The sequence below is a fragment of the Thalia democratica genome, chromosome 2 (assembly GCF_965202585.1).
Source record: "Thalia democratica chromosome 2, ktThaDemo2.hap1.1, whole genome shotgun sequence".
NCBI classification, from domain to species: Eukaryota; Metazoa; Chordata; class Thaliacea; order Salpida; family Salpidae; genus Thalia; species Thalia democratica.
The window spans coordinates 101587045-101603431 of record NC_139166.1 but is presented as its reverse complement, the minus strand read 5'-3'; the positions used below and the strand labels follow the sequence as shown (position 1 = coordinate 101603431).

At 25.9% G+C, this 16387-nt stretch overlaps 1 protein-coding gene across 1 annotated transcript in view; it reads right to left on the bottom strand.

Annotated features, from left to right (window-relative positions):
* Positions 1 to 415: 415 nt before the first annotated feature.
* The window catches only part of LOC145829151 (protein furry homolog-like), a 60823-nt gene continuing 44851 nt past the window's right edge, over positions 416 to 16387 (bottom strand). Inside the window, exons 31-49 of the mRNA XM_082936878.1 lie at positions 14870 to 15060; positions 14410 to 14552; positions 13964 to 14114; positions 13147 to 13313; positions 12409 to 12558; positions 11891 to 11996; positions 11461 to 11624; positions 10871 to 10934; positions 9467 to 9654; positions 8964 to 9188; positions 8442 to 8720; positions 7418 to 7742; positions 6860 to 7034; positions 6391 to 6564; positions 5897 to 6128; positions 4233 to 4391; positions 2822 to 3024; positions 2020 to 2129; positions 416 to 855 (exon numbers count right to left, since the gene is read on the bottom strand). Coding sequence (XP_082793004.1) covers positions 734 to 855; positions 2020 to 2129; positions 2822 to 3024; positions 4233 to 4391; positions 5897 to 6128; positions 6391 to 6564; positions 6860 to 7034; positions 7418 to 7742; positions 8442 to 8720; positions 8964 to 9188; positions 9467 to 9654; positions 10871 to 10934; positions 11461 to 11624; positions 11891 to 11996; positions 12409 to 12558; positions 13147 to 13313; positions 13964 to 14114; positions 14410 to 14552; positions 14870 to 15060 — 3328 coding nt within the window. The 3' untranslated portion in view covers positions 416 to 733. The remainder of the gene's footprint in view (positions 856 to 2019; positions 2130 to 2821; positions 3025 to 4232; positions 4392 to 5896; positions 6129 to 6390; positions 6565 to 6859; positions 7035 to 7417; positions 7743 to 8441; positions 8721 to 8963; positions 9189 to 9466; positions 9655 to 10870; positions 10935 to 11460; positions 11625 to 11890; positions 11997 to 12408; positions 12559 to 13146; positions 13314 to 13963; positions 14115 to 14409; positions 14553 to 14869; positions 15061 to 16387) is intronic.

The window sequence follows — 16387 nt, the reverse complement described above, 5'->3', positions numbered from 1 at the left end:
AAATAACCTTATAAAATAATGTATATAATCAAACAAACTTATTACGTCACTACAATCTTATAGTGTTTGGAAATTTTCACTGAATTTTTTGTATAATTTTTCCAGTTTTTAACAAGTATTTTGATGCAATCTTTAACAATAGACTACAAGTAAGAAAAATGCAAACATTTTTAAAAACTTTAGGTTTTTAAAACCAAGTAATTTTAATGATAATCTTACAACGAAAGTTTTAGTAAAACTTACAAAGTTTAAATGTGGTTTATCAACCATTTATTTTACTCAGCCAACTAACTTAGAGTAATAAGTTTATTAAACAAAAACAAAAAAAAATTAAACAAGTTTAATGCAATGAACTCACAACGAAATAAAAATAAAAACAAAATGAAGAAAATTTCATGATTGTCAAAATGGCAACAGTGTTTCTTTGGTCCTTGAAAATTACATCCCAAAAAATTATTATTTTTGTTAATTTAGTAACACATATAATTAAGTTATATGCGCTTATTGTCGAATTACTGTTTTATGTTTTGTACCCAAATCAATTTTTTTCAATGAAAATATCGTGTTGAAAAGTTAAACTTATAAGTAAATATTTTAAACTTTAAAATTTATAAAACATTTATATACAAGTAAAAATATTTTAATAAATCTGCCAAAAAAACTAAGATTATCAATTCTAACTTAAACACAAAACAGTTTGTTTTATTTTAATTTAAAAATCTTTTCAACTATTTTATTCTGCCCCCATTACCCGTAACATTCCCCGGTTCCATTTCAGGGACTTCCCGCTTTTCGAAACTGCATTCTGCAAATTTGAAACTTCGCAGTTTTCTCCCAACAGGGCGAAACACGAATCTGTTATAAAAATTGACAATTTAGAAAAAAAAATTAAAACGCCAAATCTAAGTGTTTAATTCAATTATTGTAAGTAAGTTTATAACTGTTTACAATGTATTAGTTAAAAAAACTGATCTTTTATAAAATTCTAAAAAATATCATCTAGAAAATAAGATTATTAGGTATAAAGTTTATTTGTAATTAACATCTTAATATTGGAAAATATAAGTCACACTTACAAAAAATGTTTGAGAAATATTAATAAGTTTAAGTTAATTACGCCAAATACATTTTAAACGCTTTATGAAATATATAGCTCAGCAAAGCAAGAGTTTATTTAACTAGCTGATCTCTTTGGTTGCGGAGAAATTTTGCTGGTTTGCACCAGTTTAAATTGCTTAGTGGATTCTACGGAAGTTGATATAAAAATTACAGCTTATTAAATTTAAAAATCAAAAACAAAACACTTGCTTTAAAATATTCGTGACGTCACTAAATAATTACGTTGTTTGAAAATTAAAACTTTGTGGCTATATTTATAGCTTGGTTTAATTTTTAAACATAATAATAAATATATTATACCGCTAAAAACTTCTTTAGTTTAATAATAATTAATTTTCGCTAAGTTAAAAGTTGCAAATGACACGTCAACAAATAATTCACTTGTTTTAGAAATTTTTACTCAATCTGATTAATAAAGCAACAAAATTGCGGTTTAGCACCGGTAAAAATATGCTTATTAAAATGAAAGACAGAACTACATATTATATAGCTCAAAAATAAATAACATTATGTATAAAACTGTTGCTTGAAAACAACTATTACGTCATTAAAATCTTAAAATTGTTGGAAATTCAGACTGACTTTATATTTGTAAGAGCACATTTTTTGAAAAAAAAATTTGAAATAAGATTTAAAAGGTTTGGTAAACTAAAACAGTAATGACGAGTTTAAAACTAAAAATAACAACTGAGTTGTTTTAGATAGTCTTTGCTTAATTTACTTGTTGAAAATAAAACAGTACAAGTTAAATTTTACACAGTTTTTAAGGTAACTATTAGTATTTTAAACTAACAGAATGTATTAACTATAAAACTTGTATAACTTATTTTTAAAAATATTTTATCTAATAAACTAATTTGTGGGAACATTAACGTTAATTAGAAGTAAAAAAATTCTAACCTGCAATATTATTTTTTGAGGTACTTTGCAAATATTCGAAATAAATTTTAACCAATGAAATTTCGTCAGGTAGATCTCCGTTCAATAAACTGGTTGAAGACCAAATTTTTCTGAAATACAATGAACTAATGGAATAATGTTCAATATACTTTGTTTTAATTTAACAATTTATAAAAAAATCAAGAAATCCTGGTATAGCTATTGCATTTCTATCGGTGATTATATGTTGATAATTAGTTATCACACAGAATTAAATTAAACAGAACAGCTTTTTGTAAAAAAGTTTTTATAGTATTAATAAAATAATTCTTAGAAAATTTTTACTTAAAACACTGATCGACACATTGAAACATAAAAAATTTTCAAAACATTATTAGTGACTGATCTCAAAATTATTTATTCTATTTGTGATCAAACTCGATGTACCACTTGATTATGAACTTTTACGAATATAAAACTCTTCTTTCATTCAAAAGTATTTCAAAACTTAACAGTATATATGCAAAAAGCTAAATAAATTACATCTGAATTATTATAAAAATATTTAAAAACATAATCATTATACAAACATAAACTAAGATGTAGCGAAACGTTCAAAAAAACATTTATATAAATTTGTGAAATATTTTAGAAAATTTAACTTTTATCTTATTTTAATTTTAAAAACTAACAAAGACATTTTTACTGAACTTGAAAACTAGAACTTAACATTTAGCTAAAAGTAGAAACCTACTACTAAGTACTATACTTAATATTTTTCTTTAAATTTTTAATAATTACAGCAATTTTACAAACTACAAACTTGAACACTATGTGGTGCTGGAGAGCTTCCTTGTACTTTTGTGACGTCACAAGTTTGATCAGTGACGTCACAATTTCTTCTGACGTCATGCTCTGAAGCTCGCACGCGAGGTCATCAGTGACGTCATCACATGTTGTTTCCGTGGCAACCGCGGTGACGAGGTTTTTGTGCGCTTCGTTCAATTGTGAGGTGTAGTTTGGTTTCTGATGAAAAATAAACAAATATATATATATATATATTGATAAATACAGTAAATATAACAAACTCGTGTTTTGAAAACTAAACTGCAAATATAATAATAAATTTCATAAAACAGTTGGTTCCTAAAAAAATATATTTAAAAACTAACAGAATTTTTTTTCAAAGTCTTGTATTGCAATTAATTAACAATAGTTTGGTTTCTAATTTGATAAAATAAAATATTATTTGGCGAAATGAAATTAAATGAGAAAAAAAAGAAATTCTTATAAAAACAAACTCTGGAAAATCTTCAACTAGATGACTAATTACTATTATGAGCTATAAAAAAAGATGTCAAATAATTGTTTTGTTGAACACTAAGTATCTATTTAAAAATAGTTTTAAATTAATTCAGTTTACATATATGAGCGTATACTAGTAAATATAATAAGTTTCACAAATTTGGTTTCTAATAACTAAATTGAATTTACAAAAAACAAATTTCACAATCTCTTTAGTTAAATGACTTGTTGTTAAAATGTGTTTTTAGATTTTGGTTTCTGATGTAATTTTAGTAATAAGTGAGGTAAATCATACTTGAAAAATAGTACGAAAAATTATACTTTTTGAGAAATTTGATTTAAAAAAAGATCACTTGTTGATTTAAAGAAAGTTTTTTTTTAATTCATTTCCATTTTTTTAAAACATTGAACAGAGTACTAAGAAAAAAAAAATCCAAACGCTTAAAATAAAAATTGAACATATAATAAAAGTCTTTTTTTTTTGTAAACAAATTGTAATTTAATAATTTTTTCTATTTATAAAATTAGAGTTAGTTATATATACTGGTTTGTTCCAGTTCTAAATTAGTTTCTGTTAGCAAATTTAGTATGTAAAAGTTTATTATACTTGAGTAAATATACAAAATTGTGTATAAAATAATTGCTAGAAAATAATGATTACGTCACTTAAAAGCTAAACTTAAAATTGTATGAAAATTTTTGCATAATTTTATTGGCCAAAAAAATAAAAAAACTTAATTAGTTGATTATATTGTAGTTTTCTACAAAGTCTAATCTGCATATTTCGTTGCAATTTAGTTTATATAATAAGTGTTATTTAAAAAAAAATTTAATAAAGTTATTCTAACATTTTAATAAAAAAAATATAACTAAGAAACAGCAACACATTTGCTGTAAAAATATTATTCTAAATGTAACTGAGCACTTACTTGGTTATTAACTAAATGTACAATCAACTGGCTGAATGTGTTACACATAGTAATTATTTCAAACTGAATTTTCAAAACTTCCTTCCTACAAAGTTCTTTTCCACACCTTGTCAATTTGTCTGCTTCTTTTTTCAATTTTTTGAAGGTATTCATGCTATCCTGAATAAAATTATTTCTTTTAACAATTACTTTAAACTACTTAATACAATAAAAAAGTTTATACTACTAGAATAAAGTATGATTAACAACAAAAATTTTCATTACTAAAATGTTTTTTAAGTTTAGGTTGTTTACTATATATTAAAAATACATATAGATCCTAGATATTAGTTATTCATTAATATAAATTTTAATAGAAATAAATGAAACCTTTAAGAAACATTGAGAATTATAATGCAAAAATTGTTTTAAATATGTATATTGAACTTTACTTAGATTTGAAAAAATTTCAAACAAAAACTTATTTAAAACTGCATTATACTTTATATCTTAAATGGAGAATTTATTTAAAATTGTTTTCCTTAGTATTTAGTAGTAACAACTTATAATATAAACAAAAGCTATAAGACACAGCTGTAAAAAAAAGCTTATTCAGGTTTTGATTTTCATTTAAAACTTAACTTATTTAGTCTTAATGCAAAATATATGAAAACGTCCTTGATCACAAATTAGCTTAAAATTGTGGAAACAAAATCTGAAAAAGCCTATAATACGGAAAGTGAGTTTCAAAAATTGTTTATACTAAGTATGTTTTGAGAAACACTAGATTGCTAGATGAATTATACAGGTAATTCATAAATTATTTATAGTAGTCGAAATGTTTAATTATAATTGCAAGAAAAATTCTTATGCAAGTGTTTATCTTAGAGAGTTGTATTAAAAATTTAAAGACATAGTTTTTTAAAGTTTTGTATATGTACTATGATTACTTTTATTCATATAAAAAATTACTAAAACTTTTACAATAGTTGATACATTCTTAAAATTGATTAACTACATTGCTTATTCACTTATCCGAACGCTAACTTATCCGGACAGTTTTAGTCAAAAAAATTTCAATATTACACTCTAACATTTATGTATGATACAAATATTTAATCTCTTATGCTGTAAGAAAATTTTAAAGTGATTTTATAAATTTTACAGTTTTGTTCATTATTATGACGTAATAATCTTCTAAAAATTACATTCTACTTTTGTTTAAAACTAGCTTAGTTATCATTAATCTGTAAGCATGTAAAGTAATTCAGTTTAGAAATTTTTAATTTAATCAATTAATTTTTGAATTCAGTCTTTTTTCAAAATTAATAGTTAAGGCAGTTAGGATCACAAATGATAAATTTTACTTGCTTGACCCTCAAAAAACGTATATCGTTGCAGAGAGTTAGTAAGTCTGATGTTTTTCTACTTAAAAAAATTAATTAATTTAAAAGTTAGCTTTTATTATTTTACATTTGATATATTACTCACAATTAATATGTATTCGTTTTTATTATAACACTTTTATTATGCATTTCATTATATGCAGTACTTATATTATTAAATGAAAAAATTGATTTTTTGTACTTATCCGGATTTTTGGTTACCTGACATGTTTACAGAAAAATCTTGCTCAACGTGTCCGGATAAGTGAATAAGCACCGTAACACTTTTTTTTCACAAACCTTCAATATTTTAAATGATTTCTGCACAACTTTAAACTCCTTGGTGATCCTTGCGTGCGCAACCAAGCATGTCGGGCAGTTGAGCCAATCAGAGCCGAGCACGTTGTTGTGTTGTGACGTCATATTGGATTTGAGCCACTCTGTGACGTAGTTGTTGAAGAGAAGGGGAAATTTTACGAGGAGAATTTGAATTTCGGATGGTGACGTCATAGTTGATTCTAACTTGATCCATCTGAACAATGGTAGTTGGTTTGATTGGATATAGACTTATCAATTATTAAAAGTATATTAATTTTTTGAAATTTTAAATTCAATTGTTTTATCAATTTCTTATATTTAATTTTAATGACTCAGTTTTTTTAGAAAGCTGAGAAATACTATCATCAAAGTGATTAAATGTTTTTAGCTATGTTTTATATAAAAACATAATAAAAGAATAATTCTTTAAACATTAATGATTTGTAATAAAATAAAAATAAAAAACAAAAACCAACTCATCGATAAGCTTGACGCAATCGGCTTCTTTGTTGTTCGATGACGTAACGACGCTTACGTCACTGACCAGCGTTGACGTCGACGAAAACAGCTGTTCGCGCTTCACTGGTGATGACGTCATGCTTGTTGAGCGCATCCAACTGTGACGCGGGTTCGGAGGTTTCTTTGAATTGCTGTGGAGAAAGGTGCATGGTTACAGTAAAAAATATCAAAAAGTTTAAAAGATGATGACAGCTCATTTTGTTATATTTATTAGGGAATTAAAACCGAAAACAAATTTTGATTCATATATATAAACAATTTTGATATATTTTTAATATTTTATAACTGATATTGCTTATTTGTCAGGGTATTCAGTTTAGCACACTTATTAGTAATCAAAACAAGTGTTATAAAAACCTCTTGACTGACTGATACAAAAGAAAATCCAAAATAAGTCAAGATCAACAAAATCATGATAAAACGAACTTGTTATTGGAATTGTAATTTAACTGCTGCATGAGTTGTTTGGTGGGTATGATGTCGAAATTTGTGGATTGCGGTCTTCTGTTTATGACGTCATAATTGGTAGATTGCGGCCTCTTGTAAAGATTGCTTCCACGCATCAGTGATTTCTTGTTGTGTTGACGCAACAATGTTTGAGCTGTTTGTGAACATTTAATTTAATATTTTATAGAAAAAAATTAAATGTAAAATTATCTGGTAATTTAACAATATTTTTTTGCTGTTTGTAAATTGTGTTTAGTTTGAAAAAGACGAGTCAATAACTATCTGATTATTCAAAGAATAAGTTTTGAACGTTTTTAAATAAAACAAGTTTTAATCATCGTATAAATTTTAAAAATATTGATTGTTTTGAAGTTTTGACTTTTGTATCATCATTTTAATTTAAAAAATCTTGACAATTTTTTAGATATTGTTGTTTAAATCAGATTCTAAACTTTACTTTAAAAAGCGAGGAAAAATATTAGCGAAAAATTTTTCAAAATTATGATGATGTTTTAAAAAGTAATCAACAAAACAAACTCTGAAAATTTTGGTAATTTCTTCCACTTTCGGGGGGCGGATTTGGGCTTGAACTTCTCAAATAAGTAGTCGAAGCTGAAAGCTCGTTTAAATTCAGATTACTGGATCTTGATTCATTTAAATTAGAAGATCTTGATTCATTCAAATTACTACTTCTGGATTCATTTAAATTAGAACTTCTTGATTCATGAAGATTGTAGAGACTGCTCCCAGTTAGATGGATGCTACTTCCATGTAGGTTTATATTACTTTCATGTAAATTTATATTACTGCTGTTGTTGCTACTTGTAATGTTGCTGCTACTGTAAGTTTCACTTTTTTGTTTCTGTTTAAATAAAATAGTTAGTTGCTAGTTATAGTCATCTAACGGTTATAGTGAGGGTTGTATGTAGCTTAAATTTTTATCACATATACACCAATTAGCTCAAAACTATTCAACATACTTGATAGCTAGTCATTTGAAAGGTGCTTTAAAGGATACTTTTAAGTTATAAAACCGATCTTACCAAAGTTGTTTGAGTTGATTAAATAAGTGGGAGTATTGTAATTAATTTGATAGTTATTTTTAAAGTTGTTATGTTTATCGAAATCTCTTTTTGTAACTTAATTTACAGAGTCTAATACAGGGTTTTCCAAAGTTTGCAGATTTTTGTTTCAAATTAAAAACTACATAACTTTTTATTGGGTAATTATCCGCATTAACCTAAACTATTAAAGTGGGCAAGTATTCTAAAGTTTCTGACAAATGCTCAATTACAAAAATGAGTTTGGGAATCTTAGTCTATAACAGGGTCTCCCAAACTTTTTTTAAATGGCCCCTTTAAAGAATTTAAAATAGCAATGGCCCCCTCCAACAACATTACAAAAAAAATCTACCACTTTTTATTACTCTTCACCATCAACTTTAGATTATCTATTGTAAGTTTAAAATTATGACCTCATGACTCCCCTTTGCTGCTCATGTCCTCCAAGGGAATCTTAACAAACCATTTTAAAACCTGAACGAACAATCACAAACACTAACCTTCAACTTCGGTTTAGCGACTTCGTCATTCGAGCTGCTCGTGGTGATTTCTCCCGAGTCGATTATTACGTCATCTGAATCGGTTATTGCGTCATCCGCCACGCAGCCGCTGCTACTGCACGAAGAAGTGACGTCATCGTTCTTGTGCTCTGTGACGTCACACTTCTCGCTCGTGGATGACGTCACGGTTGATGACTTTTCGATCGACGATGACGTCACAGTGTCGTTTATTTCGGCCGATGACGTCATTTCGTCGTCGTCATCCAACTTGCTTTCGATCTGGAGAAAATAGAAAGTAAATAAATAAAAACAAGTTTGAAATCTAAAAAATTGGAATCAAGTAAAAATATCAAAAACAAAACATTATCTATGGTATCAAATTTCTAAAAAAATTCAAATTTTAGTGCCACTACTATGAAAATAAAAAGCTAACTAATTTGTAAAGGTTTACGCAGAAAAATAAACAGTGTATAATTAGACCTAATTCAAGTTTTCAATATTTTAATTAAGAGCCAATCTCACTTTAGTAAGGTCCACCAAACTTTCAGCTTCAATCTTTCGATCAACACCCCTGTTAATTTTAATCTCATCGATTTTCTTCAACGGCGATGACGTCACTGATCTACTATTGTATTGTGACGTCACGTGCTTAATTTTCTTCTTTGTGGGAGTTGTGTGCGTCGATGTTATGTCATAATCGCTGTTCGTCGGGAACTTCATCGAAGGATTGAAATTTGATTCGTTTTCCTGGGAGAAAATTAAAATATTAGTGAGAAAATAAAGTTAAGGCTTTTTTAAAAAAATAAACTTTTTTCGAATAGAGATGCAAGATATATTTTGAAGTGAAAAAAAGAGCACAATTTTTTATGTTATAACTAAACTCTTAAGTTACGAGGTTCGTAGAAAAGTTTATCTGAACTTATTTAACAACAACGAATAAGTAAAAGTATTCTTTAAAAGTTATTTATTAAGCTTAGTTTAATTTGTATTAGATTAAGAGGCAAACAATAATAATAATTAAAAACCTCAGCTTCGTCAAATTCATCGAGGAAATCGAAATCTTTGAAAACGTTGACGTCATTCGATGACGTAACAACTGAGATGGGAGAAGTTACTCTCGCATCTTCCAATTGTGACGTCATATTTAGTTCGTTTTTGGTGAACACAGTTGTTGGTGAATCGCTGGTTGTGGTTGTTGGTGAAATTATAAGTTCTGTTTCAAGGGTTAATTGGAACTAAGTTAAATTTATGAGGTAAATTCTATTGTATATATTGTTTTAAGTTAGTAATTGTAAATTTAGTGGTAGTAATTTGACAAGTAAAGTTATTGTATGTAGTAAATATTAGATATTATTTAGTGAATATTTATTGTGAATATATTAAAAAAGATGTACTGTTGTTAGAAGTTTTGTTGAGATAACAACCAATAACTAAACTGGTAGAAGAATTGACTTATGTCAATAAATGATTTTTGTTCTTAAAATTTGTACCAATAAACCTTAAAAGTTTTAAATAATAACTATTGTAAACAGCCTCACATTTAACTTCGATCTTTGTAGATACCCTAGAAATTTAAACTTTAAAGTCTACTTATATGTTACACCTTTAAAATATAGTAGAGTTTGTTATCATAAAAATGAGTTTAATAATTCGCAAAAAGTTTTAAATTCATTTTCATAAATTTTTAAGTATTTTATCAATATCATAGCTTGTATAACACCTATCACCAATCATCTATCTTACGCTTTTCCTACTAATCATAGATTATACAAAAACTAGCCTCTAATCCTAAACTTTGGTCCCTAAATCCAACTTGTAGAGATTAAAGTGTCTTTAAAAAGTATAAAAAAGTATTTTTTGATCCAGAAGTCTTAATAAATATAGTTTTAGAGATCAAATAGTTTTCACCATAGAGTTTTAGTTGAGTATAACACAATGCACAGCAAAACTTGTAGTGACCAAAATATCACAATGAGATGAAAATTCTATTATTGAAGAGTTTAAGTAAAAAAATAAATTTTGGCAGTAAACGACTGCTAAAAGCAGAGAAAATTCACAAACAAAATATTTGAAGCATAAAAATGACTAAATAAAACAAATCAAAAAGTGATTAAGCGGAAAAAAACTCTCAAAGATGATAAACTTACAAAATTGTGTAGAATAAAAGTAAGTTGTCAAGTTAGTGGAAAACCGTACTGAAAGAAGTAAATAAAACAATTATTCACCTTTACAAACAAGTCAATAAATAATAAAATATATTTACATAGCTCATTATCAAGTACTTAATAAATTATACTAATTTTACATATTAGTTAGAAACTAATTTAACTTTAATTGTCTTGTTTTGATCTTACTTAGTTGATTTTAATATTAATCATAACATTTTACTTATTTTCATTATAAAATAAAAACAAATTAATGTAGTTTACCTTTATTAGGTGAAAATGCTTCATCATTTGAACTATCTGGACCACACTCGTCAGTTGAAAATGACTGAAAAGTATATATAGTTATAGATCAAGTCATACATTTTTATTCGGATTTTAACTTTCTAAACCTTTTTGTGTAAGATTGTGTATTGTTTATACAACATTCGATTGGTTACTCTTGAAACTAAGACCTTAAAGTAGGGCTAACTAAAAAAAAGTTCTTAGCGAACCAAGTAGCTTTGAAAAATTATTTATGAAAAAAAATTGACCAAAATATCAAGAAATGACGTGTGATAAGAACTAATATTAACTAAATATAAATAAGGATCTTACTGAAAAACAATCATTGTGAGCTAAAACTTGTTTGTTTTTCACCAGCTTAAAGTTAGGTTGCCGACCGTGCGTTGCCCACACTTACCTTAGTGGTTTTAAAACTTAATTAAGATATATTGTTGATTGCAATCAAATTTTTATTCCGTACTTATAATTATTTCATACAACTTAATTGATTATATATTGCAAATAAACTCTTACTCTTCAAACTATGACTTTATTTAAACATAATATTCAATATAATGTTTAAAGCTAACCCTTATTGGCTGAAGGGGTTGATGGTAATACTGTGACGAGACACTGTTTGTTTGTGACGTCATACTAGTAGTATGTATTGTGACGTAATTGTTGTGAATGACGCGAAGTTGCTCTCTAACGCCGTGAAGCGATAAAAATTTGAACATCTCACATTTTGTTGAAGCTAGAAAATAAAAATTTTAATCCAACCCAAATATAGTTGTTTAAGCTCTAAACTAATAATATCACAATTTAATAAAAAAATATTCAACTTATGTTGTTTAACTGGGCACAAAAAAATTCTTAAAAATAAAATCTAGAGAAAACAAATGCTTTATCATAAAAAAAATTACTTTTGTTTACAAAAGTATTATAAGCCCTGTTTAGCCTATGTTGAGCTAAAATGCAGTAAAAACAAGTATGAGTAAAATTTCTTACAAACGAACTAACAATTATTTTTGTTGTTATCAATTTTCAAATCTTCTAACGACCAGTTAAATCTCATTTCTAATCCTGGTAGCTGCTGTCCGCTCAAGGAAGATATTAAGGAGATTACCTGAAACATAATTAATATAACATTTGAAAACTGTGAATAAAATCTAATGTCAGGTAAATTGATTAGTTTACGATTGATTTATTGATTGCAGAATATCACCTGCAAAATTTGATTAATAAAAATCAAAACAGATGGTTACAACATTTAAAGGTTTATGGGAAGTGAAATTCAGAGTTTTAATGCACCATATAACCGAACATATGATTTGCAAATTCAAAAAATATTGTAACTTGATGTTTTAGATCAGTATTACAAAATAGTTTAAAACTTTTAAAACTAATTGTTGAAATTGATAGTTTAATGTTAGTTAATATAACCTTGATTATTTTGCAGATTTACATCTAAAGATAGCTTTAGCTATTTTTCAAATTTTTGTAGTATTAAAACTTTAAAAAAGTTTTAAAATAATTACTTGCGAAGAAGCATCGCTGGCTGTTTGTTTATGTTCTTTATTATTGAAATTAGAAATTGGTGTAGTTAATTGAGATTGAGGATCGATAAATTTGCTTGATTTGTGAACACACAACTTCAATATTTCCATTGAATCTTCCCAATATTTGCCCTGTAAGTTGAAAAAAATTGTAAAAAATCCGGTCGAATAAATACAAAATTTTAAAAACTGTATAAATTATAAAGTAGTTTTCTTCTTTTAAATATATTTATTTATACATTTTAATAAAAATAATCTAATTAAATACTTTTAAAATCTAAAAGTTACTTTTCTTAAATAAGTGTGAGATAATTTATAAAGAAACTTTGCTAGTCAGCCTATTAAGTTGAACACATAATCTTAAAAAAATTAACCATAAGTTAAACAATTGTTCTCCTTATTTTTACTAGATGGTATAAGAAAGATATTTAAAGTAATTTAATCTTATAGTTTTATATTTAAAATTAACAAAGAGTTCTGTAATTAGAACTAAATAAACTAAATATAAACTCTTTGTCAAACTTTAGTTATTTTACAAAATAAAAAGGGTACATAAATTGAAATAACTAGAATTAAAAATTTAATTAAACTAATATTGGAAGACAAATAACTGTTTTAAATAAAAAAACTATCCTACTTTAACATGTTCAATGACATTATTCAACAATGATGTGATAAATTCTTCATTATAAAATTATAATAAACAAAACAGTATCTTACTTTAACATGTTTGATAACAGTATTCAATAATGACGTGATAAACTCTTCATTGTTGAGTTGGTTCAAACTTCTACTACTTTCAGTCAAATTATTGAAATCCAAAACATCAGATAAAAATAACAAATGATAAATTATTTTCAAACAGGGTTGGTAAAATGTTGGTGGTCCTGTGTATTAAAAAGATTTATTTGTAGAAATTAAAAAGAACGGTTAACTTGTTGTGATAAATATAAATAAACTATTCAAAAAAAATATTAATAGATTAAATACAAAAAAAACCATTTTAAATGTTTATTAAACATTGGTGGTTCTGTTTATAAGATTAAAACTTTATTATAATAATAATATTAAATTAAAAATATAATAAATTTTAATTGATATTTATGTTTAAAAGAAGATTGGTAGTTTTGCTTAAAAAAGTTGATTTTAAATAAAGAGTACAAACTATATTTTTCCACATACTCAATTAGAATATAATTATTAATATGTTATAAAAACCATCAACTTTATTTTAAAAGAGTAAATAAATCTTAACTGTATGGTTTTGTAAAATAAAATTCATCAAAAACTTTAAATAAGCTTCAGAATGCTTTCATTTAAAAAGTTTCTTGAAAGTTACAAAAAAGATTTTTTATTTACAGGAATGAAACTAAAAATATTTTTGAAAATAAAATTAAAGACTAGCTTAAATAAATTCAACCATTTTGTAGCAAGTAACATTCAAAAAATGAATTTAAACTGCTATATTTATGTATAGAAAATACTTAATAAAAATTTTAGTTTAGTTAATGTAAGAAATATTTTAAACAAATCGAACCATTTTCGAGCATATATTGTAGAAACACCAGTTGTGTGTGTACAGATCTGGGAAATGTTTCGTGAATATATTTACAAACTGATTGAATAAATGTGCTCGTAGATTTATTGTAATTTCTCGAATAATACAACTCCATTACTCTCGACAGAGACTGAAAATAAAGTTTAATTATAATAAAGAATACTAAAGTTTAGACTTTTGTTTGAAACATTCAAGTAATAATTTAGGGTTTATTTTAGATAGAAAACAGTACTATTATGATAGTATTTTTAGTATTTAAAATGTTAAGTTGTTTTATACATAGCTAAATTAAAACTAATTCTAACTGTTAAACTGCTTAAAAAGTCATAAGTTTTATGAAACTGTAAATTTTTCAAGTAACTATTGAAAATCATAAAAGCAGTTTACCCTTGAGAATAGAATTGAACAAAAGAAATTAAAATTACCTGTAGTTTATTATAAGACTGGTATTTATCTTGGCAAATTTTAGAGATATTTTCTGCACATTTTAGACAATTTTCAGTAGGATCTTCGAAATTATAAACCAAATGCGTTAGTGATGCCACTACACATAAGGCAAATGCTTCACCTGAAAATATTAGATTAATATAGTAACTTTTATATTCTGCTGTAGTATATGAGCCACAGTAAATGTAAATACTTAAAATATATACAAACTCATTTTGTTAGTAGATTTTATTAAGTAATTAAGCATTTTAATAATGAGACATACACAAAGTTCGTAAATTAATCAAACGTTTATTATTGGTAACTTTCAAAATAAAACTATAACCCATCATCTTAATAATATAATGTATACAAAACTAATCAAACATTTGTCATTAATAAATTTCGATATAATTGAGTAATCAGTAATTTTAACAATATAATACAAAATACTCAAACCTTTATTGTTAGTAGATTTCGATATAATCGAGTAATCAACCATCTTAATAATCATGGTCAATAATTTGAAAGCAATTTCTTGGCAGCAGTTCAGGGTAATTCCCTTCAACACAACTTCTTGCAGATCTTTCACGTGGTGCTTATTAATATTGTTGTCCCCATCATTTGATGGTTCACTTACTTGCTTGTTTCTGGTAGAATAAATGAGTTTTATATCAAATATAAAAAAAAATTAATACTTTAATAGACCAAACATTATCCTAAGTTTATAATTGAAAACTTTATTGTCTGTGTCCAAAATATTTGGTAAAGATTTGGTAAATTTATAATAAAACAAATATAATAATTTAATAAAGTTCATGCTCTAAATCTGTATTTTTTTATTGGTTCACTAGCTTATTTGTTCCTGAAATATTTTTTAGAACTTTATGTTGATTACACATATAAACAGTCTCAGGGACCAAACACTATCCTAAGTTTATGATTACAAACTAACTAGTTTGTTCCTTAAACATTTGGAAAAAATTCTGTTAATTACATCAATGAACAAAAACAGTTTATTACAGGTTTGCCATCCTTTTGAACGAAAATATAGATCAGTGTTGTGTTTTGTTATGAATGCATTGAAAAACTGTATTTCACAGCAAATAATTTACTATAAAGTTTAGCTAATTTCAGTGTCAATTATGTTGAGATTGTTGTTTAAGTTTGCAATCGCGTATAGTAATACGCTTATAACGTTAATGCAATATTCTAATGAAAGCATTGTGTTGAATTTTTGAATAATGGAGAAAACGTACATAACAGTTTTGAAATTAGAGCGTAAAATAACAACTTCATTCCATCTATGAAGATTACTAATCTTATATTATTTGTATTGTTGAAGTAAGAGTTTGTAGGAATGACGTCAGTACTTCGTCAGTACTCAAATAATTGAAATTTGTCAATTAGTTATCTTGTTCATTTATAATTTGTCAATCAGTTTTTGTAGATGAATTTGTCATTTTGATATCTTATATGTTGATCGTAAGCATTAACTGTATTTCACAGTTGTAAATTATTTGAACACTTCAAGTTCCGTTAACTTTGGAAATCTTTTATATATGTGCGTTTGCAAGCAAACGTTCGTGGGAACATTTAAATTATCAGACTTAATAGATGTTAGAAGAGCTATACAAAAGATGTTCTCTAGTTAAATTATAATAATTTAGTTGTTTCAATGAACACATAGGAAAACTGTATCTAGCAGTTGTATATTTCAAATACAGAGATTCATGTGTATGGTTATTTATGTACAATAAATACAATCGAAAATTAGTTTGAGTATGCAATTGACGTATTATAATTGTGAATACTATCTAAAAGCTATAAAAGATATGGGAATATGCGTATGGAGTGAACAAACATCATTAAACCGGTGATAAAAACCATTAAGTATTTATGAGACTACCTTCCACATTGTTTGCTTCCTAACTTGTAAATGCATCTGATATTAATACAAGTACTTGCAAGAGTAAA